Source organism: Simochromis diagramma, unplaced genomic scaffold (genome assembly GCF_900408965.1).
Source record: "Simochromis diagramma unplaced genomic scaffold, fSimDia1.1 OVJJ01000802.1, whole genome shotgun sequence".
NCBI lineage: Eukaryota > Metazoa > Chordata > Actinopteri > Cichliformes > Cichlidae > Simochromis > Simochromis diagramma.
Window position 1 is genome coordinate 13,461,987 of NW_024387492.1, and position 25,721 is coordinate 13,487,707.

Here is a 25,721-nt window from a genome sequence, read left to right on the forward strand (position 1 = left end):
GGGACACAGAAAGGGAATCTGGATAACCACCTGAAAAGTTGTAAGACCCAACTTATCTGTGAGCAATATTGTGTTGTCAAAGTCAGACCAGCTATGTGGCATAGGGCTAGGTGCAGCTCTGCTTCAGACACACAGCTATCAGTGCAAGGAGACGGGTGAATGATTTAGCGTAGCTTAATGAGTGGACGTAAGTGGGTGGATATTGGCTGAACAAGTAAAGGTAAATGTTAGTGAGCCATAACAGTTGTCTAATGGCACCAACTCTTCCAGGCTGTTTTGTGTGTAAATAACAGTTAACAGAAACTAATTATACTGTATATGTGAGCTTAATGGTTGCAGCTTGTATCTAAAAGCTCCCCTGTGATTAGACCTGATGAGGGGAAATGCATATTTGAGTGGTTTTATTATGCATGTTTTAAAATTAATATTGGAGCATAGTTTTTGGACACCTTTGACACCGCTAAGCCATAAAATGTTTGCTTCTGTTGTCTCCTGTATGTTGTTAATGGTACAGGCTCTTAATAGAGAAGACAACTTTGTCAAAGCTGAAGAAAGACACTGTAATCTTTTTTTCTTTTCACACTGAGAAGTTTACATAGTGAGCTATTGTAAAGGGATTCCTAGTCCAAACATACTGAAATATAACTCTTTTGCTAGAGGCAGAATTGCTGCAATACTTAACAAATAAGGATGAGGCAGGGAGTCCCATACACACTCCCATACTTTACTGAACCAAGCTCAATATTTAAAGCTCAGTGCTGCAGTTTGTCTCCTGTGATGCTTCACAAGGCTGAAAGGACCAGAGAAAGCAAGAACCACCTGTTACATGCCATGACGTTTGTTTTGTACTTGTCTCATTCTCATGTCAGTGACAGCCAGTAAGCACAGCCTCTGACTGCGCAGGAGATAATGCAAGACAGCAAAATGTGATCATCAAGCGAAATGTGACACTGCTTGGTTGAAACACGGGAGGCTGGTATAAAACCTCCTGGAGTCTGTTGTTTGTGTGTTTTAGGTGGAGACAGGCATGTGGGGTGGAGGCCTGGTTGTGTTTGTTATGTTACATGCCTACCAGTTGTACTTGTGTAGACTTTGCAGTGTTGTTTTTTAGGAAGTGTTCTCACCTGACCCCTTCAGAATTAGGTGTGTATTTATATTGTATGGTAAATTTAAGGCTTTACTAAATATACCAAAGTTTTACCTTTTTATAATATGGAAACTACAGGCCCTCAAAATGCATAGGTCTGATTTAAGTCTTTATATACAAGGAGTAGACATGTGAAATTCTTGCAACTAAAAATACATTTACATTTACAAATTGCAAGCAAATCAATTTTACATGAACTTCAAGTCTCACAATCTGAAGTCAATATATAGCAGTGCCAATGGACCGATGTAATATCTGTGACACAGGGTAACAGAAGCAAGCACTGGTAACATGGATGTTTGCTCTGTTTCCTGAGGTTTCACTGAAGCAAACTTGAAAAACTGCATTTTGGGTAAACGTTCTTGGGCTATAGTACCATGTAGTTTAGAGGCTGATCAAAACAAGTTATAGCATATAATAGGGCTGCACGATTAATCGTTAGAAAATCGCGATCTCGATTCATACTTATGTGCGATCTCATTTCCAAATGACAACGATTTAAAAAACAAAACAAAACAACAAAAAACCGACGACGACGATTGTACCGCATTTTGATCCGGGACGTACTCTGCATGAAAACAAGCGCTCACTCTTCCTGCTCAACAAGTGACAAGGGCGGAGCCTTATACCACGTGATACAGAAGCTGTGCCGTGTGATGCTAAAATTAGCAGGGAAAAAACAACGGAGAGCACGTCAGGGATGACAAGAAAGTGACAGGAGAAAATCCGTTCCGGTCAACCACCCAAACACCAATAACGGGAACCTTATACAGCGCTTCCCTATACACGTCGAACTCAAAGAAATTACGGAGGCTATTACTTACCTGACCAAAGATATGGCTCCCATCAACACTGTGCAAAACGAGGGATTTGGGAAAATGATCAACACCCTAGACAATTGCTACACAGTGCCGTCCCGCAACTATTTTTCTATTGTTGCACTACCTGCTCTATACACGCAGTGTCGAGCAACGGTGGAGACGGAATTTCAAGCAGTACAACATTTTGCGGCAACAACAAAACGTGAGACATTTGTTGTTTTTATGTTTATTTATTGTTTTTATGTTCAGTTTCAGCTGTTACGAAGTTGATGTGCAGTTAATAAGTGCAATAAATATTTATACTGGAAAAGAAAATCGTGAGAGAATCGTGATTTCAATTCTAAGCCAAAAAAATCATGATTCTCATTTTATGCAAAATCGTGCAGCCCTAGCATATAACACGGGCTAGTTGTTTTACCTACATTTTGATACCAAGCTGAGCTTTTATCCATGATTTCTTCTGTGTCAAAAGCTTGTGGTAAACCCATATTATCAACAACCCGGCGAGTTATCCTGTATAGTATCATATTGTTTTGTAGCATGTCAGGATATGCTCATTGGATTTACAGATTGGAATCATATATGTGATTAGTGTGCATCTAATTTGTATATATGATAGAAACAAATAAAAAAAGTCAAATACGTGTATTTCGGACCATAAGGTGCACGGGATTATAAGGCACATTAAGCGAAACAAAGCAATCAGATAAATCAAACTTTATTCAACTCATTCTTCTTGCTTCCTCCACTTCTGTACCATTGATTCATTAATGCTGTATTCTGTCACAGCTGCTCTATTACCATGTTGTTGCAGTATATTAATGACTAACTTCGTATTGTGGATGGATTATCTCAGTTGTTCTCCTGACTGAAGTTTGGTCTGTTTACAGCATCCTGCCATGCGATTGCATTTGTCTCTAACCATCAGGAACCCGCACGTTAACTTTTATCGAGTGGAAAAGTGTTAGCTTCACTGTTTATGTTATGCTAACAAAGCTATGTCGCTAGCGAACACGTAGCACAGCGGTCCCCAACCTTTTTCGCGCCACAGACCGGTTCATGCCCGACAATATTTTCACGGACCGACCTTTAAGGTGTTACGGATAAATACAACAAAATAAAACTAGTACCGGTACCGTAAAAAAGAAGATTTATTCATAACACACGTGAAAAGACCCAGGAAAACCGAATTAAAGATAAAAACGATAACAAAATAACGCTCAAAACTGATAAAAACCCTGAAAACCATACATTTCACACCTGAGCCTCAACTCTCGTGGCCCGGTACCAAACGACTTACGGACCGGTACCGGTCCGAAGCCCGGGGGTTGGGGACCGCTGACGTAGCACATCATTATATACCACCTAGCCCAACTTCAGTAACCCTACAAACATCACTGCTGTTTAATTTTCTGTCTTCATTTATATTGGAAGTGATAGCAGAGCTGTAAGTTTAAATTTTTTTTCAGAAATCTCTGTCAGAACATGCTATATCATGCTTAGGTAACTAGCGAAACTAGCGAGCTAACTTCTAACTCCGTTAAATGTAATAAATTCTGTTTTCATGGATCCCTGGATGTTAAACTTAATTGTTACACTTGGTAAAGCAGCAATGCTGATTGTTTTATTAAAGATGAAAGAATTTAGACAGTTTTTAACTCTCAGTGTGCTGCAGTGTTCGTTTTGACTTTGGGACCTGAAGCGGACTGAGTTTTTGGACCCAGATTACTCCCAGATTTATGAACACCTTAGTCCGACAAATACGGCAATAACAACGCCCTGCTTGCATGTTTTACAAAAAACAGTGAACACTATATTATGGCCCAGCCCTACTTGTTGGTTGTTTACCTTTAACTGGCAGGTAAAACAAATCCTACTTGCATACACACACTTGGTTGCAGAGTGAGTTTCATCCATAACAATGTGTACATTTACTTTGTGCAGGAAATTGTCTGACTTATATAAATACAGACAGTTAATGACGAGTTAATGAGCTTTATAATGGTGATATGAGAAATTATCACTGTTGTGATCAAAGAACTGATGACAGGATTTTAATTGTCAAGTTTCTTTCACTTATAACTTCAGCAAGTCATATCAAATGATCATTTTTTGTCGATACTACAGGAAGGAGCAGACTTGCCTGATCAAGTAGTTGCAACTTTTCAACATGATGGAACTTCTTAAATGCTGGCAATAAAATGTGTTGGTATTAATGCTGACTATAGTTATACAACAGCAAAAAAGGCTTTGTAGATTTTGAAAATATATTTTATTGTTATGGTGCATCTGGAAAGCAATGACCAAAAAGATGGGGGCTTTGGGAAGGATTTGAGCACTGCACCACAGCAATGTGCACAAACTGACTTGAAACAACATGACAGATGCTGGTTTGACAAGGGTGGAAGTGACAGGCAAATTATCCAGCGTTCTTCCACTGAAAGCTGGAGGGTGATTTGTGCCTCATGTTTGTGGCAACTGCTGGCAGATAGATGAGAAAATCTTTTTTTTAATTATTCTTTTTTTTTTTTTTTTCTTTCCGTAATGGGTTTGCAGATGTTTGACCTGCTCATTTGGGTTATTGTGCCCTGCTTTGCCTTCCCCCAAAATCTTATTTCTATTTGTATTTTGTAGGAAAATGAGTATAAAGAGTTTCTACAAGCACACTTTTCCTTTCTAATAAGCGTTAGTGTTTCAATTATTTATTGGGAAGGACTTAAGCACACGATGTACTCAAAGTATGAAGTTACCTTTTTTATTTAAGTGGGTCAGTATAAAAGAGTACAAAAAAGCTGATAAATGTAACAGCTAAGGGAAACAAAGCAATGATATTTAGATGGAAATACATTCATACGCAAATGCTGCGGGATCTTAAAAAAATCGTATTGCTACAGAAATCAGGAATTATTGAACTTGTGAAATATAATGCCAGTATATTTAATGCTTATGTTAACAGCTTGTCAATAATTGTATTTAAAACCATCAGCCGTTTTGCTAATATTGTGTATATACTTCGTCAGTGCAGCACCATGTGACTCTGAGACTAACCAATTACAGTATTTCTCTTTGGGGCATCTCTGCATGTGTGTGTATGTGTATGTGTGGTTGAAAGTAGGTAGAAGCAGTCTAAATAATGCATGCAAACATTTTAATTTCCAAGTATGTTGTCACAGGCAAATTATGGAGCATTATATTTGCTTGTCTCTCCAGGGGCTTTTAGACAGACTTTGATTTCAGGTGGTGGTCCTGCCCTCTGTGAGCTCGGCATGGCAGCACATGAATCAGTTCTCTACTGGCTGCAGGTTCTAGCACTTCAAACAAGAGTACAGTTCAATTTTTTACTAGGAAATATATTTGACTACTTTTGTGACATCGTGCTATAATAAGCTGCACAAACACCACTCACATAGACATTCTAGAAGATGGGCATAGCCGTCAGATCTAAAATGTGAAACCAACACTGTGCCTCAAAGCTCCCTCTTTTCATGAGCATGACAGGGCAATAACCTGTGGTCTTAAAAAAGGATTTTAGGTCCTAAGTTCCAAAATTTATAGGAAAATGGCCCACTCTCCACTGAGTTCATGGACTCGGTTTGGGTGAGACTGAATAAAACATTAAGTGTCAGAAAGGAAGATTTTTCAGGGGATGCTTACTGCCTGTTTGCCACGGAGCATGCTTGTCCTTCAGTTTGTCAGTCGGAACCAGAAACAACAGGAAAATATATATATTTAGGGCAAAATATTTGCATAAATTTTTACTTTGTTTTTTGTTTGTTTGTTTTCATACTTTTTATATATTTTAAAGTCATCCACATCCTTTGTGAGTGACCCTTCTCCTTGCAGCAAATTTCCAGATCAGATCAAAGAGTAGTAGTCTTCTGAGCACTTTAAGTACTACCCGTGCATATTAAGGCATCATGGCCAGATTAATAAATATCACCCAAACACTCCCATTTCTGCTCATACGTGCAACTTGGGGAAGTTTGCAAGAGTAACCACAATTTTTCTAGCATGTTTACACTTATTGATTAGCCATCTGTTGCCTGGTAGCACTCAGTTGTGTGAGTCATGATTCATTTACAGAACAGAGTCTGTGTTGTGGTTACATATAGGCTCAGTACACTAGAAGAGCTGTCAGTATACTGTACATTGAGGTGTTTATGAAATTATCATTTTTGCCAGTCAACCTCGAACTATCTTTAATTGGATAAGAGTGTTGGTTTATTCAGTTGCCCGAAAGCCAAAAATCACAAGTACAGTGTTAACATGCAGAAAAAAATGTTTTTAATTGGCACAACATAGAAATCCTTACATCATTTTGCACAAACTGCACCTACTTTTAATGAGTCACAATGGTTTTATCTGCACTATTTCTGGTTTCTGGAGTAACTCTAAGAATGGAAATTTTTGCAGCCAGCTTTATCAGGTGCTAAAAGATAGTAGCTTGCAAAGATGCTTCTTCCCTCCTGCAGTGGAGAGGCTGGAGTGCTTACAGCTCCTGTTGTGTGATAGACACTGAAAAGATGAGTCATTCACAGACCAACATTGTTGCCATGGCAGCCAGAAGCCTTGAGAGCAAGCCAGGGAAATGTTTTACTTTCCAAATACATGCTGCTACATTTAGGTTGATATTTCTGTCCTTGGAGTGAAATTTTCAGCTGAGCCTTGGTTCCTAACTAGATCTGACTTTACGTTTGGGTGGTGTGGGTCTTTCTGTCAGCAACCTAAATGTGGCACAGTCACAGTGGTCCATGGCTTGTTCCTACATGGAAAAATCTGTTGCGCTGTGCATCTGTTTCTCACTTTCTGTCTGCCGTATTATTTTAAAAGAAGATGAATGTATAGTTTTTTTTTTATTGTTTCATTTATCAGCCCTGGAAATTAGCTTTTTCCACAGTACATGTTTGGTTAAAATGTGAAACCAGAAGTCATCCTACATGGCTCTAAAATCAAATTTGCAGCTCATCCATATGTGCTGGCATCACAAAAAGCCAGCAGAAGGAGACAGACTTTTTATCTGTGAAAATATTCATCAGTCTAATCTTCTCTAAATTGTATTTTGCACAATAAACAAATTGCAAAAGACCTTTTTAAAGCTAAAAGTTATAGGAATTGTATAGCTGATCGGTTCATCATTGCAGTACTGAACAACTGTTATCCCATATTACAGATTTGCCTCACATTGCACAGGCCTAATTGTTTCCTTTTGTCTTGTTTTGTATCTTTAATGGAAGTGACTAAAGGTTTGTTCACACCAAATGGGAAGCAAAGTTTTGCCTAGCTTTATTTATGAGAGTACAGTTGCTTGGAGGATCTTTGAGAACTGTTTGTTCAGAAGAGCAAACAGAAGGAGGAAGAGTGCAGCTGATAGCTGGCAACAAGTTGTAGTAACATATTTTCAGATTTTCCCAGCGCTCCTGTTTTTTTTTAATGTCTTTAAAAACATTTTTAAAAATGGAGAAATGGAAGAAAACAGCATCAGTAAGCTTGTCCTTGTCTGATTGTCATTGTTGTCTTGAAAATCAACATTTTATGGAAGACTCTCAGCTGATAGACTTTTGTGACACAGTGCTGCATCTTTGCATAAGCTTTGAATTTGTAATTACAGTGTGTGAAAACTTCACTTTGGCGAACCCATCATAAGATGCTAAACTTTGTTTAAGTGAGGAAAATGTGTGTAATTGAGGCAAATGGGCTGTACCCAGACTTTTTTCTTCTTCTTTTTTTTTTTTTTTTTTTTTTTAAAGCATGCGCTAAATTATAGTAGCTTTTAAGTATTAAATGTTCTGTGCTGTAATTGACCCTTAGTTTATTATAAGGTTGTGTCCATATGTTTTCCTCTCCTCTAGCTTAGGATACTAGCACAGAAAATGAGCTTCCTCTGAAGGATGTCTGGGCTCTTATAGATAAGGCGAGGAGCTTGGTCATTTGTTAGCGGGCCAGAGTAATAGTAGAGATCAGCTACTCCTCCACAATCAAAGGAGTCCATTGAGATGGTACAGGCATCTGACCAGGATGGATCATAGATGAGGTGTTTGACATCTTGGGACAGACCCAGGATACAGCTAAGACTGTACATCTCTCAGCTGGCTTAGGAATAGTTTCGTGTCCCTAGAGGAGGTGGTTAGGGAGAGTGAGGTCTGGGTGTCCGCGCTTAGATTGCTGCACCCACAACTTGCACCCAAATAGTTGGTAGAAGTGGATGGGTGAGACCTTTGCAATGATCGAGATTTCTTTGTTCAGTATTGATAAAATGTGGTTTGATCTTTATCCACAGTTCACAGTGAATAAATGTGTAGGATAAAATCTTGTAAAACCTCCTGTAGCGTCAACAATCTCAGACATTTTCCCAAACCTTTTTTTTCTAAACATCAGCAAATATTAAGATGTTGGATTGGATGTTCATGTAAATGTTACATTAAACAGGGGGGGAGTGGACTCTGTTAACCCCCATCGATTGACAGTTGTCCCACACAGGCAGTTTCCATCATATTTGCCAGCGGATAACAAATCGATAAATAATTTCCTAGGAAACAAAGGGACAAATCTTTGTTTGGCTGAGGTGTCAGTTGTTGCTATAATTGTTGCCTCTGGTAGGTTAGGATTTCATTGTTTTATTGTTTATATTTCAACATGTGATGTGCAATATTGTGCTAAATACCATGCATAGATAACATTCGGAATGGGTGTTAAATATGCAATTTATATGAGTCTGTGTCAAAGCTATTAACTTTAACCACAACAACAAAAAAATAGAATTTCAACTTACTTTAGTAAGTTAAGTTAGTTTATGTATGTTTTTAGTTAATCTAACTTAAAAATGGTACAGGAAATGTAAGTGTTGGTCAAATTTGTCAACACAACCAGCATCAGACGGCTTTGGTTAAATTATTTCCCGAGAAGTGGGTTTCAACATATGATGAAGTTTAAAAAAAAAAAAAAAAAAAAAAGTATTTTATTGTAATATTTGATCTGAACTTCCCAAATTTTACTACAGACAAATACCCTTCTCTATTATAAATAAAAATATTAGAAATCATATTATAACCATATATGGAAACCATATATTGAAAAATATATATATTTTGGGAAAAAGGAGAAGTAAAACTAAAGGAAAGCTGCAGACCCAGTACGGAAACTAAAAGGGAAAAAAAATGTTCTGACATATTTGTCAGTGCATCAAACAAAAAGGTATTGGTGCTTATATATTTACTGTAAATGAGACTGAGTCTTAAGTGTTATGCTTGTTTTGTTATCTGTAATCAGTAAAGCCCCCCAAACAAGTCTGTATTATTAAAATAAAAACAAGCATCCAGTAGAAACTAAACTGAGCACATAAGAAAATCCACTGTAGAAACTCAATTAAACTAAATGGAAATGAAGCAGAAAATGAATGAATTTATAAAAATGCATATTTGTATGCATTCATCCTTGTAAGTATAAGATTAGTTTTAGATGCCTCACAGATGTCCTGGGTCAAACAGTAAACTGGGCTTAAGCTCAGTAGTTGGCTACTCGTTGTGGATTTCACTTATCATGCTAGTTCATCCTGGTACAGTGCGTGCGTGTGCGTGCGTGTGCGTGCGTGTGCGTGCGTGTGCGTGCGTGTGTGTGTGTGTGTGTGTGTGTGTGTGTGTGAAATAATTGGTGAGTCAGGGAAGATTGTTTACCCTCTGTAGTTAAAGCTACTTGTTTTAAAGGCGAGGGACATTATCTCACATTGATTCTTCTGGCAGATGCAGTTTGTTTCCTCATCTTTTGTGTCCGCTCGGCTTAATCGCTTTACCAATCTTTCATCATAGAACACAAATGCATTTATGTAGCGCCTTACTGGTTTTATCAGCCACTGATTGCGCTTTGCAGTGCAAACCACTTTCACCCATTCACATGCACATACATCCAGCTTTTATATACTCTGTACATATAGCTCTTTTTGTATCAAGTATCAAGGGCACTTGGACTTCAAAGGAGCTGCTAATGGTAACAGCAAGGACTACACTAAAAAACACAAGACTGTACTCAAAGTTCACTCAGTAAAATGGAGCAAGTTGTGTTGATACTGTACCACGTGATACACCATTTAGATTTATATCATAATAGAATAAATTAAAAGCTTTTTTTTTTTTCCTCTTCACTTTTACTAAACTGTTTATAGTCTTACTAGAGTGCAAGGACGACTTTTTTCTGTCCCAACAAGAGCTCAGAACTCTCCAGTACTTACTTCTTTTTACATGATTGTGTATAGTAATCAAAGGCAAGTTTTATTTTTTTAAAAAGGTACTTGAAGGCTTGTGAAAAGATATACACTGCATTTGTGAGAATGCAGATGTCTGATGCAGGTCTCAGACATTGGGTAGGTTTAAACCTACCAGTTCCCCACTGAAAAATCTGTGATTGTGGTTTGAGTTGATGTGCAAAGAGTGTGCAGATTCTGCATTCACTGGTTGTAAACATGCTTCCTCCTGCACGCTCTATCCAGGGAGCTCCCTCTAAACCACACAGAACATTTCCACTAGTCAGAACCAGTAGTGCACACCTCCCCTCCTGAAAACATCACACACTCTAGCATATTGTGTTAGCTTCTCATTGTCTTAAAAGCAACTGTAACTGGGGCCCTTTAGAGTGACATGAAAGAACACCAAGTTGTGTTGTAGTTTAGCAGCTGAGGCAGAAAAGGGAATACGCTGCCTGTTTTGTTCACCCTTTCTCTGTGCACAGCCCTAACCTCCTTCAGCCAGATCATCTGACATTCAGCTTTCTCAGCAGCTGTAGTACATGCTCAAATTTCAGAATAACCCAGAGGTCGTGAAGAGGTAGTAAGAAGGCACTTTGTCCGTTACAGGCTGGAAATGGTGCGGCAGTGTAAAGATTAAAATAGAACCAAACTTCTCATTTGTGGACAGAGGAGTTCTGGCTTTCTGCCATAGCAGTTTTAGTTCTTGTCTCAATTTTAAATCAACATTGGGCACTGGTTTTAGTATTTAATGTACTTGTAATAAACTGATAAACAGAACTTGTTAAATAGTTTATTTTACTGGTTTGGACCTGAAGTCGACAACCAATAAAAGTTGCGTTCATAAATACAAATACAAATAGAATTCAGCAGCCAACTTTCACAGTCTAGCTCAGCACGATCTCAAATAACTGAATGATGGCTGATTAACCTGCATACATTTTGTAAACAGACCCGTTAGCCTCAGCTGTTACTTACTAGCATTCTTCTGGTGACAGAGCATTCAGCTTCCTGTGCTGTTCTGATTGCTTGCCCTATTAATATAATGCTTGATTACACTTTAGTGTTTGATCACTTATGCCAGTATAGTGTACTTGTTTATTAGAGACTTTGTTTGGACCGTAATCACTAAAAGGGGGAAACTTCACATCTACTTACTTATCATGTGACTTTCCCAAGGTCATTTTCCTTAATACAGCACACTGAGTGAAAATCATTAGTATATAATGAATAAAGCTTACCCTGGTGGCTAGATTTGCACCATTATCCATTCCTTTGACTCTGAGGCATGTTGCTTTTTCCCTCTTTCTCTTTGATCACAGTACACACAAATCCACCCTTCTAGCAAACCGCAAAGTGAAATCTAACAAAGTGCTTATTATTTGAAAAAGAACAAAATGGTTCATACTTTAACAAACCACAATTCTACTTTGCTTCTAAATGAAGAATGATAAATGTTGACTTGTACTGCAAATTAAATAAATGTATACAGTTGTGAAAAAGTTCTCACTGTACTCTATGCAGTCCTGTCAAAAACCAATTATCTCATGATTCAGTTGCTTGTAGAACGTCCTTTAGCAGCAATAACGTAGTTATACGGAAAATGATTTGGCCATTCTTTTGTAGATTTGCTGCCTGGGACCAGGCTTCTGTTATTTGAGCCAGTTTCAGCCAAGTTTTAGTTGTCAAACAGATCAACAGATCTCCTACTCCTTATAGTAGAATAGTTTGGTACACAGGGGAGTTCATGGTCAACTCTGTGACTGCAAGGTGACCAGGTCCTGTAGCTGGAAAAACAAGCCCAAAGCATCACCCTTCTACCTCCATGCTGATAGTTGGTATGAGGTATTTGTGCTGATATTCTGTGCTTGGTTTTCATCAAATGTGGTCCTGTGACACATGGGCAGGCATCTCCACTTTGATCTCATCTGTGGGAAGGCCATCGTTCCAGATGTTTTGTTGTTTGTTCAGATGCAATTCTGCAAACCCTAAACTGTAGTGCAGGGGTTTTTGTTTTGTTTTTGTTTTTAAGAGAAGAGGCTTTCTTGTTTGTTTGTTTGTTTGTTTACTTTGTTTATTATTGGGTACTTTCAGGCACGGTCTGTAAAATCTAATTAATCACACATAGGAAAACATGCTTATTTAACAAGTAGCTAATATCCACCTGTTGTTCAAAAAACAATACTACAGGTCTTTTTTCTGCAGGTGTCCTGTGAAAATTTCCTACCTCACCCTCACCTGCTGAATTTATGAAGTTATGAGGAATCAAAAATGCTTTGAATTAAAATGCACCAAATTTCAGCCCTCCTTATGTACTTGCAGAAAAAACATTAATAGTGTGAGGATAAATTTTTCTGCATTACTCATGTTTGTGGTTTGTAGTTTAAGTTAAAACTATTCCTGAGATTCCTTCAGCTGCCTTGTGGCTGCCATGAGGTCATATTTATGCCCACATTATGTTAATGTGCAGTCTAAACAAATGTGGTGGCTTGTTCTTAAATTGCATTGTACTTTCAGTACAGTACTATCCTATCCAACCAGTTCAGCAACAGCAGTGTGACCTACCTGGCATCACTCCTGTCATGCATTAACAGACTTCAGTTAACTCTCACTTCTGTTCTTTGGTCTTTGTTTTTGTTTTCCCCTCCCCACATATTTCACATTCTGCACATGTTCAAGCAAATGAAACTCAAAGTAATATATTTTAGTGTATTGAATAGAAGGCCTTCTTATGTCTTTCCCTTTATTTTATCTTCATTGTAAAGACTGTGTACTTGTATAATGGGCAGGAATGCAGTCCTAAGCAGTAAAAGTTAATGCTGGGCTCATTATAAATGAGCACCTGCAGATGTGCAGACTCAAAAGCTTTTACTGTCTCTTCCCACTGTGAATTATTAGCTGGTTCTCTGAACAATTCTTAGACTGAAATTCTTTCAAAACCTGTCATGAAAGGAGGATTTTTTTTAAAGCAGTCTCAACTCCCTGAAAGCATCCCATGTAAAATGAAATATGCATGAGTAGAAATTATTATTACTACTCATATAAGGGAGGTGTCTTTTTTGGTGGAGCGTCCCAGGTTACATGGAGTACAGAACATTCTCTAGCTGGATTGGCAGAGAGCTTTCAGGGGCCTAAAGGTTACATCAGTTCAGTTTGTGTTATCAGTTGGTAATTTTACCACACCAGTCTTAATCCTAAGAAGATTTTTTTTTTCCTTCTTTATTTAACTAAAAATAACTTTATCATCAAATGTTAAGCTGTAAGACATGGACTGCTGGGGAAAAATATTAATTTGTATGTTTGTTTTTTTAAAAAAAACAAAAAACAACAACCTATGTCTAGGTTCAAATGGGGTTCTGGAGCATTGCCAAGATAATTGCACATCTAGGGTCTCAGGATATAACTTGAGGACTAATCTGTCACTTCAGAGGTCACCTGACCTGCATGCCTTGCCTCAGTTTGTTTTGGTGTCTTTCCACTAAGCTTTATTTCTGTGAAGTGTTGATGGGCATCAAAAGCCCAAGTATTAGTGTAAAGGGTTCTTAAGGAGTTGATGTAAATATATTTGGGGACTCCCACTGTGTTTCTACCATCATGATGATTGTTCCATGTTGACAATGGCGATGTGTCCTTATAGTGTGCCTGTCACACATGCTGCCTGGGGCACAGAACTGCCCCGCTCATATGTTCAGTCTGGACCACTGGACAAGAGTAAGGTTTAAATTTTGGTCTTTTTCCTGTATGTTGGCCTTAAAAATGAATTACATCGTCTTACTGACAAATACTGTACCCCCAGCCTACCACAAATAATAGATAAATGATTAATAATCAAATGTTTTTTTTGTTTTTTTTATGTTTAAGTCCATTAATTTTTTTTGTTTTGTTTTAAATTGTGCACGTGTTTGTCACAGTTGTGTCTAGTGAGATATGCTGACTTGTGTTGGGTAGTTTCCATTTCTGAACTGGTACCTAAACATGGATTTAAGTACCCAACAGTACCTTTACTAAGTAGACTTTACTAATTTTGAAGTAATTAGCTCTAAATTTTATGATACAAAATTAGTCCAAGTCTCAATTGAAATATTTTTGTTACATATTTACATCTTGCAAACCGCACCAGCTGTTTGGTTGCTTTCTACAATGTCTCTGACATTGACGTCACTGCCACATTATTTGAATGCTATAATATTAAGCAGCATGATCACATACTAAGGTTTCAGACATACATGTTGTGTAATGTGTTTGTTTAACATAAACCGTATTCTAGCAAGAAATTTCATTTTAGTCCGTGTAAAAAAATAAAAATAAAATAAAAAAATGCTCATCTCAAGTGGTTGAAAAAGAAATGTAATCGGCTTCTTTAGGTTTGTAAAGACATTTCACCTCTCATCAAAGAGGCTCCTTTTTTTTTCTAAAAACGTAAGGTGGACAGTCCCAGGTATTTAAACTCTAGTGGATGTGTCCCCTTTGGAGATAGCCCTTGACCTACTATTAATGTTTCATCATTAACAGCCAAGGTGTGAAAATAGTGGTGGGCCTTCACCATCAGGGGTTGGTGGCGAAACCACTATGAGACCTTAAATTACTAATGCTAGTGAAAATGCAAAGTTAAAATGTTAACCAGCACCATGAAATAAGTGTGATATCTGTTTGATGTCTCACTAAAAGTCATCATCATGCATGGGTTCAACATCTTTTGGGGTGTTATGCTTCAGTGAGAAATCTGTCGTTGCTGCATTGTAACCGCAGACCCCTCTAAACTCTATGGTATAACCCTACCTAGAAATGCACCTACATGCCGTGTCGACATAGCACAACTAAAGTGAACCGGCCTGTTCAGCACCGTGGATACCTGCTGTGCCTTTCAGGCTACTTTTGCCAGTTTTTAAACCTATCAGTGACAGAATAACAATCATCATCTCAATATAAGGAATCAAAATCATAGCATTAATGAGGACTCACATATGTCAGGAAATTCTTGAAGGGAAGTGGCTGAAACTGTTTAAATGGATCTGAGGAAATGTACAAAGATTTGGAGAAACTATAGGGACAGAGATGTTTTCCTACTCTTCAGCTTTTAGATATGTTTTGTGTTTGACCTTGTTTCCTCAGATTAGATGTGTTGGCCTGTTTTGCATTTTTGCACTACAAATATTGTATCAAATTTTGACAAATGTAACCACAGCTGAGAGCGTTTTTCGCTTTCTTGTTCTTCAACGTGTTGCAGGAGTGATGACACGTTCTTTCTGTCTTTCTTCCTAACTCAGTTGGGCTTTGCTAATGAAAAAAATACATTGTTGAAGTTCCCCATCTCAGCCTGTTCATCATCAGTTTCATAACATTTCCACAGCATAATTAAACATCTTTATCCCAAAAGAAAGAGAAACCTAACCTTTATTTATTTTACAGGTTATTAGTTAATGGTTTGGCTGTTTAGAGCCAAACACTGAGCCTGAATAAACCACTACGCAAGCCTTAATATCAAAGCAGGGACGTGATGCATTCCCTCATAGTGTGCATGAGAGTACTGTGAGGCACTAAGTTCTTTTTTGGGGGGGATTTGAGAGAGGACACTAAGTGCTGTAGCTGCACAGTGGTATTCATCAAAATGTAAATAGAGGTTAAACACTTGAGTTCAGCTGTTACAGCTTTTTATAGCTATGTCAGCAGCGTGTTGTTAATAAAATCACCTTCAATAGTTTTAAATTGTATTTTAACTTTATATCCGATGCCAAAATCCTCCCTGTTTGTTCCCTCTGAATACTGCTTTTGTGCTTTCCCGTTGGACTGTTGCCCTTTGCTGCGGAGCACTCTTCATCAAGGACACAACAAAACACTCATTGGGGCAATGAAACACGGGATGCTAAAATGGAAACTGATTGTGTAACTGCAGTAATCTCAGTACATTGTTTCTTTGTGTTCCAGCATCAATGATATTCAGATGATATTTTAAAATTCTCCTGTGAAAACTGCCCACTGTGATAAAACCAGCCATCCTGCATGTTGCAGTTGGCATCAAGATTTGCGCAGTCTTTTGTGTCTGGCTAATATCAGAGGCTGACCTACGTAGGACTGAATTTGGCTGATGAGTTCCAACTTTGGTTCCAAAATGTTTTCGCATTGATTAATCCTAAGACGTGATAGCAGAATTTTACTTTTAGGTGCTCTGCTCAGAGATCCTTGGATATCATGACCATATTTAAGCAGGATTTGCCTTTGTGATAAATCAGGTCTTCTCATATCTAATAGGTGGTCACTGGAGAGCTGTTGTGTGCAACTAAGGGCCTTGGACAAACTGATACCCATCATCATTTCTTATCTGTAAACATCTTAACAACTTCCTGCAGGGTGGGGCAATTAAACTAATTCAATCTGAATGATTAGGTTTTGACAATAGTCCTCGTGTTTAAATTGTTGTCCTCTTTCACCGAAACTCCAAATGAAAACCCAACTGACATGTTCTATTCAGCTCTAACCTACAGGATTATGAAAGTGGTTTGATAGTTGAACATAATTTAAACAGGTTGGCCCCCCACAAGGAAGGTGATGTTATTGACATTGTTTGTTTATTGTTTAGCAGGTTCCCTCAGAAGTTATAGATATATTTGGATCATATTACCAGAGGTGGGGTGTAGCGTACCTTGGATGTAGTTAACACAAATCCACACAAATTGAAGCAGGAAAAAAATTGCAAACTAATGTGGACCCAGATATCCTGCTGGATGCAGGGGCTTAGTTCGTGCGTGCTTTTGATTAGTGTGGGCTGGTTTAGTTTCTGTGGATATGAGGGAACACAAGATATTTGCCCTGTGTGCATATTAATGAGAGCCCTCATGCTCATAAATCACTGGGTGCATGTAATTATGTACTCTTCTGGAACGGATGCTTCTCTTATTGAATATTGAACTTGTACAATCTGTGCAATTAATTGTACAATGCTTCCACTTCAGCTCTTCATCTCCTTTTACCATAGCTTTCTGTAAAACCATGACTGTGTGTTGACTCTCTGTGCACGCACACCCTAACATTTCATGGTGTCTTTTTTTGTTTTTTGGTAAAAGGACAGTTAAGTTTAATGTTATGAATGCAAAAGGTCTAAACATGCTTAGTGTATGTGCATAGTGGAGAAGGTTTTTGACATTAAAAGTAAAACGTGGGCACTATTTGGAATATTTTTTTTATGACTTTTCATTCTTGTCAAGCTATTCAGTGAACACCTCTGCTCCATATGGTAGCATGTTCATTTCTAGTGTTTCTTCATTAAGTTTTTTTTTTCTTTAATTTGTGGCTCATCTGTTCGTGGGTAATTGAATAATTCATGCCGTGTTTAGACTCTGCAGTTCTGTGGTTGTGGAGCTGAGATCATATTTCCTGTTTTGTCATCAAATCTGGTCTTTATTCTTCTTCCACAGTGCACAGTGTTTCTGTGAAACAGCCTGAGTTGTTCATGCAAAATATTTAAGTGTCTTTAAGATGATACTGAAAATACATTACACTGGTCACAACCCAAAACTGCTGCTTTTAAGAAAGTCACTGCTGCAAATACTTCTGCAAATAATACTACTACTGCAAAAACTGATGTAATTGTAGGGTTTGTTAATAACAATGACACATTCCTGACCAAACTTGCTTTGTTTCTCTAAGTCTGATGCTCAAAAACGCTTGAACAGTGACAAATCCTTCAGATTTGTTTTCTTTTTTTTGTGGTATTTGTCTGTCTACAGAAGCCTTAAGAAATTTGACCAATGTAAAATGGAGCCCAGAAAATACTGACAGTTTTGTGCAACATGTGGTTTCTTCATGACAGCGGTCGGCAACATTTAGTCTGGTGTTGCTAAATGTAGAGCATATGACATGCTGTCTTACTTCAGTATTAGAGTTTTCAGCAAACCAATCATCAGTATATTTTTGGAATTAATCTCTGGATTTAAATTTTTTTTTTTTAAACTTATTTTCTCAAATAGTGACATCTATTCTTAACTGCTGTGTAATGCTGAATAATCATGATTCCTTTCTCTGTAATTTAAAGGCCCTCTGTCTTTTTGAAGATGTTCAAAAAGGTCAGTAATGAATAGTTAAACCTATAATTCAGGGCTCTTTTTGTTCAGCCATCAAAATTCACTCAGTAGAGGCATTCATACTCAGAAGATTCAATAGTTCAGTGCCTGCAGAGATCAGCCGAGACGCAGTTAAAGCCATTTATGAATTTTTTACTGAGCTACCAAAATTGACTCTAAGGAATAATTATATATCTGTTTTTCTTTTCAAGCCCAGATTCACTTTGTGACTCATGTATGCCGTTTAAATTACATCAAGACAGTGTAAGTGATTTTCTAAAGTTGTGTAGGATTAGTGTTTAAAAAAAAAAAAAATGTGACTACCATTGGCTATACTAAAGTCACTCGATATACAACAAGAGTCCTGTTTTATCTTTAAGAATAAAAGGAGTGTTTGCTGCTTTAAACTTTGCATCTTTGGCAGCTTGATTAATTTGGTATTTCTGTCTGATCTCGCAGATGCTTTCATGTTCTTTGTTCTCGTTCATGGCTCCTTGGTTCTAATGGAAATATTTCCTTCCTTGGTAAGCACCCTAAGGAATTTGTGCACTAATGCATCTGTATGCGAAAGGCAAAAATAGCTCCACATTGGGGATAGCATCCACAGTGTCAGACTGTATCTAGTAGGCCCAGCCATCCTTGGTCCAATTCCCTATAAAGAGATGAATTTTTTTTTTTTGCAATCTCTTACATGAAACATATTCTGAGTATGCGAAAACAGACAATGAAGGGTTTCTGTTTCCGTCAAGCAGTGGCAGAGAGCTTTGTCATTTTCTGCATGACCATGAAAAATCATAACTGAATTGTGCTTTAGAGAGAAAAAGATTAATAATGCACTGAAGAATGTTTAACTTTAGACTCAAAGGAACAAAGGTGCGTTTAGCAAATACCTTTGTTTCATATTAATAGATAAATGGATGACTTGTATGGGTGACACTGAAGCTGCAGCAATGATGGGAAGAAGAGAAGCGTATAGAGAAGGAAGGCAAGGGCTCATTATCCCATGCATATCCCATCATCTGTGAAACATGGTGGAGGCAGTGTGATGCCGGAGGGATTATAGCTGCCAGTGGAACTTGGTGACTGGTGTTTATTGATGATAGCTGTACTTTCTGCTCAGATTCAGTGAAATGCTCTAAAAATGATTGTGTGCTGCTTCAGAATAATAAGCATTGACCTCCAAAAGCAGTTTAAAAACAATGAAGTCAGTCACCTAACCTCAACCCACTGGTTCTTAAACTTGTTTGGGATGTTCCAGTTTGGTTGGGGGAAATAAAACTTCACAGCCCACAAACCCTGTGATCATTAACAATAGAAACAAGTTGAATGATACACACACACACACACACACACACACACACACACACACACACACACACACACACACACACACACACACACACACTGTTTATCCAAGATAAACTGCCTCAACCCCAGTGAATATAATTTTTAAGTTGCTTTAAAGGTCTGCACTAGTCCAGAGGCTAGTGTTCTTCCTTCCTTCCTTCCTTCCTTCCTTCCTTCCTTCCTTCCTTCCTTTTAATCCCTCCAAGACAATGATTTACTATCCTTTTAAGCTGAAATGACAGTTGCTGGGAACCAGTTAGCCCTGATTATTCCAATCTCATATTTTCACTGCAGGTTGTCTTGCTGGCTGGCCTCGAATGCAGTGGTCCTCAGTATCAGTCTGTTGCTTCCCTATGAGTGTTTCTTTTTCTGTTGGTGGATGTACACAAACAAAAAGGAACAAAAAAGCAAAAATGTTTGGTACTTTGAGGCTTAGTGACCACTGAACACCATATCTGTACAAGTTGCTATCACTTCTAGTCATCAGCTGTCTTTACTTCCAGGTTAACATCCAGACACCTCTGTATAAAGTGGTGCATACGTCATTTAAGTCAGGCCAGATTACTTTGACTCAGCTGACATGCAAACTCTTATTTTGTTCTTGAAAGTACTGTATCATTTACTTCCTAAGTCTTAGGAGCATCGGGTAACTGCTGTTGTATATCAGTACAATAGCCCCACGCGTCATTACTTGACAAATAAAATATTTGCAGTGGGGAAACTGAGAAACGTACTTTATTTATTTTGTACATAAGCTGTATTGCTCTTTCTTGGAGGCTTAACTCTGTGCTCCTCACTCCCTAGATAATACTGTGTGTTTAAATCTAGCATGACTGCCCAGTGTGATGGCACCCAGGCTCACACATGTCTACCATTCACTGGGAGGAAATGTGAGCTATCCATGGGTCATTTTAACCACAGCACATCTAGGCTGCAGGGGGCATCATGGCCCTTTTACCTTTCTTGTTCCAGTTTGGTATTCTGTCTGCCCTTTCTGTATGGAATCCTTTGAGATCTGATACTTTGGAAAATTGGCATTAAGGCAAAGTCGTTGTTAACAAGTAAGCATTGGTACAGTTACACTTCCATATTGAATTCACTCTGAACAGCAGCCAGTGGTCTGGCCAGCAGAGTTCAGTTGTATAAGTACCTCGTCAACGCTGCTGGAAAATTTTCACTACGTGTCAAAGTCATTGTGAATTTTTTGGCTCTGCCTCAGTGTGAGATCTCCACATGTCTCACCATTTCATGGGGGTATTGCCTGTTCAGTTATGTAATATCACTCAATAACACAGTCTCTCACCCTGGCTGCTCATTCTGTTTAAAAGATTCTGTAGCAACAGACTGAGAGACCACAAATGTGTTTGCGTGTTTTAAGGCTGCAATTTTATAGTTTTAATGATTTGGTAATTTATTATTTCAACTGTTCTGTCTATCAAATATGATAAGATATTACAGTGGCCCTGAGGGCATATGCACTGCAACTTAGCAACATAACAGCAAATGGAAAAGCTCTATAAGAGCACACAAAACACAATAGAAATTGAATGAAGCACATTAGAAGTGCAGCAAAAATAAACTTTACGGCAATATTTTTTCACCGTTTTAATGGTCACTGTAGTGGCTATATTAATTTCTTAAAGTTCTCTCTTTCTCTTATATTTAATATAACCACACTACAGACCGCTTGTTTATTTTATGGTCTTTTTTTTTTTTTTTTTTTTTTTTCTTGCTATTTGTCTGTTTTGTTAAATTGCAGTCAGTTTGACTTCTCATGGCCCCTGTATGAATCACATAATAAGAACTCTCTTCATTTCAGGATTTCTGGTGTCAGCATAGGTTGCAGTCGTTGCATAAAAATATGGCTTAAAATTAATCGATTTACAAAAGTTTTCTGGTGATCAATAAATCAGTGCAACATATATATTGAATATTTATACACATGGAGGATGTAGATCTGTTTTATTCTGGTACTGCTCACATGGACTCTACTAGAACTTTGCATGACTTCAATAAAGATTATTTTGAAATTGATCTGATACATGGCCTTTGTCAGCTCATCCACTGCCTCATGTGGGTGGAGCTTTTGTTCACACAGTCAGAGCTGAGTTAGGGATATCTGATAACGATGACTAGGTTGCCTCTGTATGGCAAATACATTTGTTGTATTGTCCGTCTGATCAGCAGAGAAGCTGTGTACTACTCATACTGTATTGTTTTGAATTGCCGAGAACCAAAATCAGCCTAGGCAGATGTCCTGTCACACAAACAACTCACACCATTTACATCATTATCCCAAATTGACTCTTATCTATAACTTGTTTCAATGGGGGAATAAAATAAAGCTTTGTAGACTATATCAGCAGTGACTCAATGTATTTCCTCCTTTTGTGTGATTTCAGATGCCCCGTCCACAGAGCAGCAAGAACTGTTCACCCAGAAACTCCAACAGTGCTGCATGCTCTTTGACTTCCTGGACTCAGTCACTGACCTGAAAAGCAAGGAGATCAAGAGGGCCACACTTAACGAGCTTGTGGATTACGTTTCAACCAACAGGGGCGTTCTGGTGGAGCCAGCATACCCGGAGATCACGAACATGGTGAGGTTGCACATATGTATTTCAAACAACCTCATGCAATTCCCTAAACAACAGCCGCAATTAATCCCCACCTGCTAATTATTTAATAGCTCATCTCTGTGTCCCGGTGTAACATCCTGTACGCTTGAGCAGGATTAAAAATGAAGGCTGATCTTGTGTCTAGACAGGCGTGCCAGCAACGCACGAGGTGCATGCTCCTGTCCTCATGCAAAACCCTTTTCCATTTTAAGCACAAAGGCCATATTGTAAACACAGAAAGAGCACAATATTATTTGATTTATTTAAAGTTTTCTTTCTCTCTGCCCTTTCCTCTTCCCTGCTCTCAGGCTCTTTCACCTTCCTCTGAATACAAGTTGAGCAGTGTTTGTTAAAGTAGAACACATATGGGAAAAATACGGCTCGAGGACTAGAACTGGCCTGTGGGTTGTCTCAGCCCAGCCCCTGATTTCCTCAAAGCAAACATTCAACCCTTCCGGCACTTCTCACTGTGTATAAACAAACCTCTTCTGTGATGAACTACAGAAAAGGTAGCTGTATAACACTTAATGTTTGAATACAGCCCATACATTTCTTTGTTTTTTAAGAATTCAGATTTTATTTACTTTAAGGGTAGAAATGTTTCTCATTTTAGGGTTTAATTTTGCACATTTGCATTTCCGCAGTCAGGAACTTTGTTGCATCATTTAAATTGCAGCATGAATTGCTAAATGTGTAAGTATGCTATAGTTTTTTATTTTGTTTTTTTTTTGTTCCCTCCCCGGGCTCTAGATGGTCCTCAGGGAGGAAACTATGCACATAGTCACGATTGGTGTGCATATACTAGATAAGGCAAAGCTCCTTTATCACCTACCTAACATAAGTCTCAGCATGTTGCTGTTATTTTGGGGCAGTTGATTTTAAAACAAAAGTTTGCGCAGTTTCACTAGACTAAATCCAACTTGCTGAAGGTATTTTTTGATAGTCATGGAAGATCAAAACTTTCTTTGGAATGTGCTAGTTTTCACTCTGGGTTTAAGATAAGATATGTGCTTCTGTTCCTTGTCTGGTGTGACTGCGCTCAGAGATTCAGTTTAATTCAGTTTTATTTATTGCCCCACTACATACCAACAGTCAGCTCAAGGTGCTTAATATTTTATTGTAAAGACCTTACTATATTAGAAGAAACTAGAACAATCACACGACCCCCTGTGAGCCAGCACTTGGAGCATGCAAAGATAAGAGAGTAATACTCAAAATATCATATGATTCAAAGGTAAGAATAGTGAGCTGGACATACTAGGTTTTATCATGGTATAGACTTGTGGTTGCAGCCGGTGGCCTGAGCAGCCCGATTTCCTCCCACAGTACAGTAATGAGTCATGTGCAGCATTTAGAAACACAACAGTCACTGCTGCAGTGATTCACTCCACACTGCAGATCATCATGATGGATACCCGTGAGCACAGGCACAGCTGAGTCGAGGAGTCTACTTACTAATGTGGGCAGCAGTTCATGTCATGCTTTAAAGCTACTGATTTAGGGTTTGATTTATGTGAAATTTGTAACTCTTAAGGTGTTTTTAACAGTGCAATTACTCAGTTAATGGTTTAGCGGTAGTAGCACGTGGGAAGTCCATTGGCAGTCCATGGACTGCCTCTCTACCTGCAGAGAGTGTCTGTTGTCAGATGGAGGCAGTGTCAGAAGTACAGCCGGTCTGTGGGCCACTCCTCTTTATGCTGTTGTGGGTGATCTAGAACAAAAATATAGACATAGGTTTGCGGTGGCTGGGGTGCAGTGACCTGGTTCTGTCTGGGTGACCCTTTTCTTTTCTTTTTCATATTTTCTTTTTCCTTTGGTGTCTTTCTTTCTTGTCATCATAATTCATTTGATAGAAATATGAAATGCATTGCCAAACCCCAATGTGTCTTTAAACATATAGAGTTTATGTTCTGTTCTATTTTTGAAACTAAAACAGGAAAAGAAGCCAAAAAGCAAAACTTGTTTACAACTGCACAGCACACAAACTTCAAGCTTCCTCACCATGAAAAGAGAAATATTACGCTGACTTTCAGATTTTTGTGGTTAAACTTTTAATGCTCTCACAGTAATGGCAAGTTGTGATCTACTTGCTTAACACCATCTTTGGACCACCTGTCTTGCCTCCATGTTGCTCCATGTCTCTAGGGAGGGCACAGTTGACTAGCTAAACGCATATGCATGCACACATGGCATATATCCACACTTTCGTGGTAAATAAAAGCTTTTTAGATGGTTATTTTGCCATCTGCCTCGGCCTGGCATGAGAGATTGCTTCATATTAATTCAAAGTAATAAAAACAAAACAAAAGAATGTGTTATAATTTCACTCCTAGAGTCATCATAATAAATCATATTAAGCCATTAAAAAGCAATAGCTGTTGTGGTTAATTTATAATTTATACACAAGTTATTAGTTATTTGCCTGCTCATTAAAATATGCTTTGATCCGATGCGTGCAAAATATGCTTTTGCACTTTTTCAATCATGATGTGTGAAAAGTGTTTGAATGAAAAGCGGGGAGAGCAATTTAAAAAAAAAAAAAAAAAAAAAAAAAACAACAACAACTCAAATCAAAATGTAGTGATGACCGTTTCATAGCAGTAAATGTCAACGCTGATGCAATTTGTTTAGCGTTTTAGTTTGTAGAAACATGGTTAGTAAGACACCAATCAATCAGTGACAGCTGCGCCCAGCCTCCCCTGTATGTCATGGGCCATGTAGACCAGTAGTTAATGGTAGACTCAAATGCACGAGTCAAGAAGAGCGTATCAACAGGTTTAAATATAAACTGAGAGATGACTTTAAGATGACTCTGGGGAACTGGGGCAGACTACAAAGGAGGAGAGAGCCAGTATTCTGGGAGACTCGAGGAGTTATTTCCCATGATTTTTCACAAGGTGTATTCAGTGTGAGTGCAGAGGGTTCAGGTTACCTGAACTCATTTTAACTTAACTCTACTCTGCTTCGGTAGTTTTTCATTTCAGTTGAGTACCACTACATTGTCAGTGGGGTCGTTATAGCAAGGCTGTCCAAAGTTCCCGTGACCTCATTTATATGCAACACAAATACAACAAAACAATGTAGGACACTGAGGCTTACAGCCCACTTTGATTTTAACTGGGCCAGACCAGTCTAACTCTGCTTTTTTATCAGTGTAATGACACATTTAAAGTATGCATTTAATCCCTGACAAATCTTACTATGAGAAAAAGAAATTGAGTTTCAACAATATGCTAAGTTTTCCCACATGACAAATGTGAAAAATTACAGTAGTTAGCTCATGGCCTAGACAATTGTTCAGTAGATACTTCTATAGTAGAAACTGAAAATAAGAATAGGTAATTATTTATGCCGAGTTTCAAATGTGGCGGGTTTGATTCTTGTAGAGAAGTTGGTCCCATGACTCATCCAATGAGGTCAGTCCCTGGCCAAATCAGTGGTATGCAGTCTTTTGACGTAACATTTTCAGCTTGACTCAGCTCCCTTGGAACCCTGGCCG

At 38.3% G+C, this 25,721-nt stretch overlaps 1 protein-coding gene across 1 annotated transcript in view; it reads left to right on the forward strand.

The window, feature by feature from the left end:
- Positions 1 to 25,721, forward strand: part of ppp2r5a (protein phosphatase 2, regulatory subunit B', alpha isoform) — a 55,805-nt gene that overhangs the window by 3,263 nt on the left and 26,821 nt on the right. Inside the window, exon 2 of the mRNA XM_040016891.1 lies at positions 22,008 to 22,204. Coding sequence (XP_039872825.1) covers positions 22,008 to 22,204 — 197 coding nt within the window. The remainder of the gene's footprint in view (positions 1 to 22,007; positions 22,205 to 25,721) is intronic.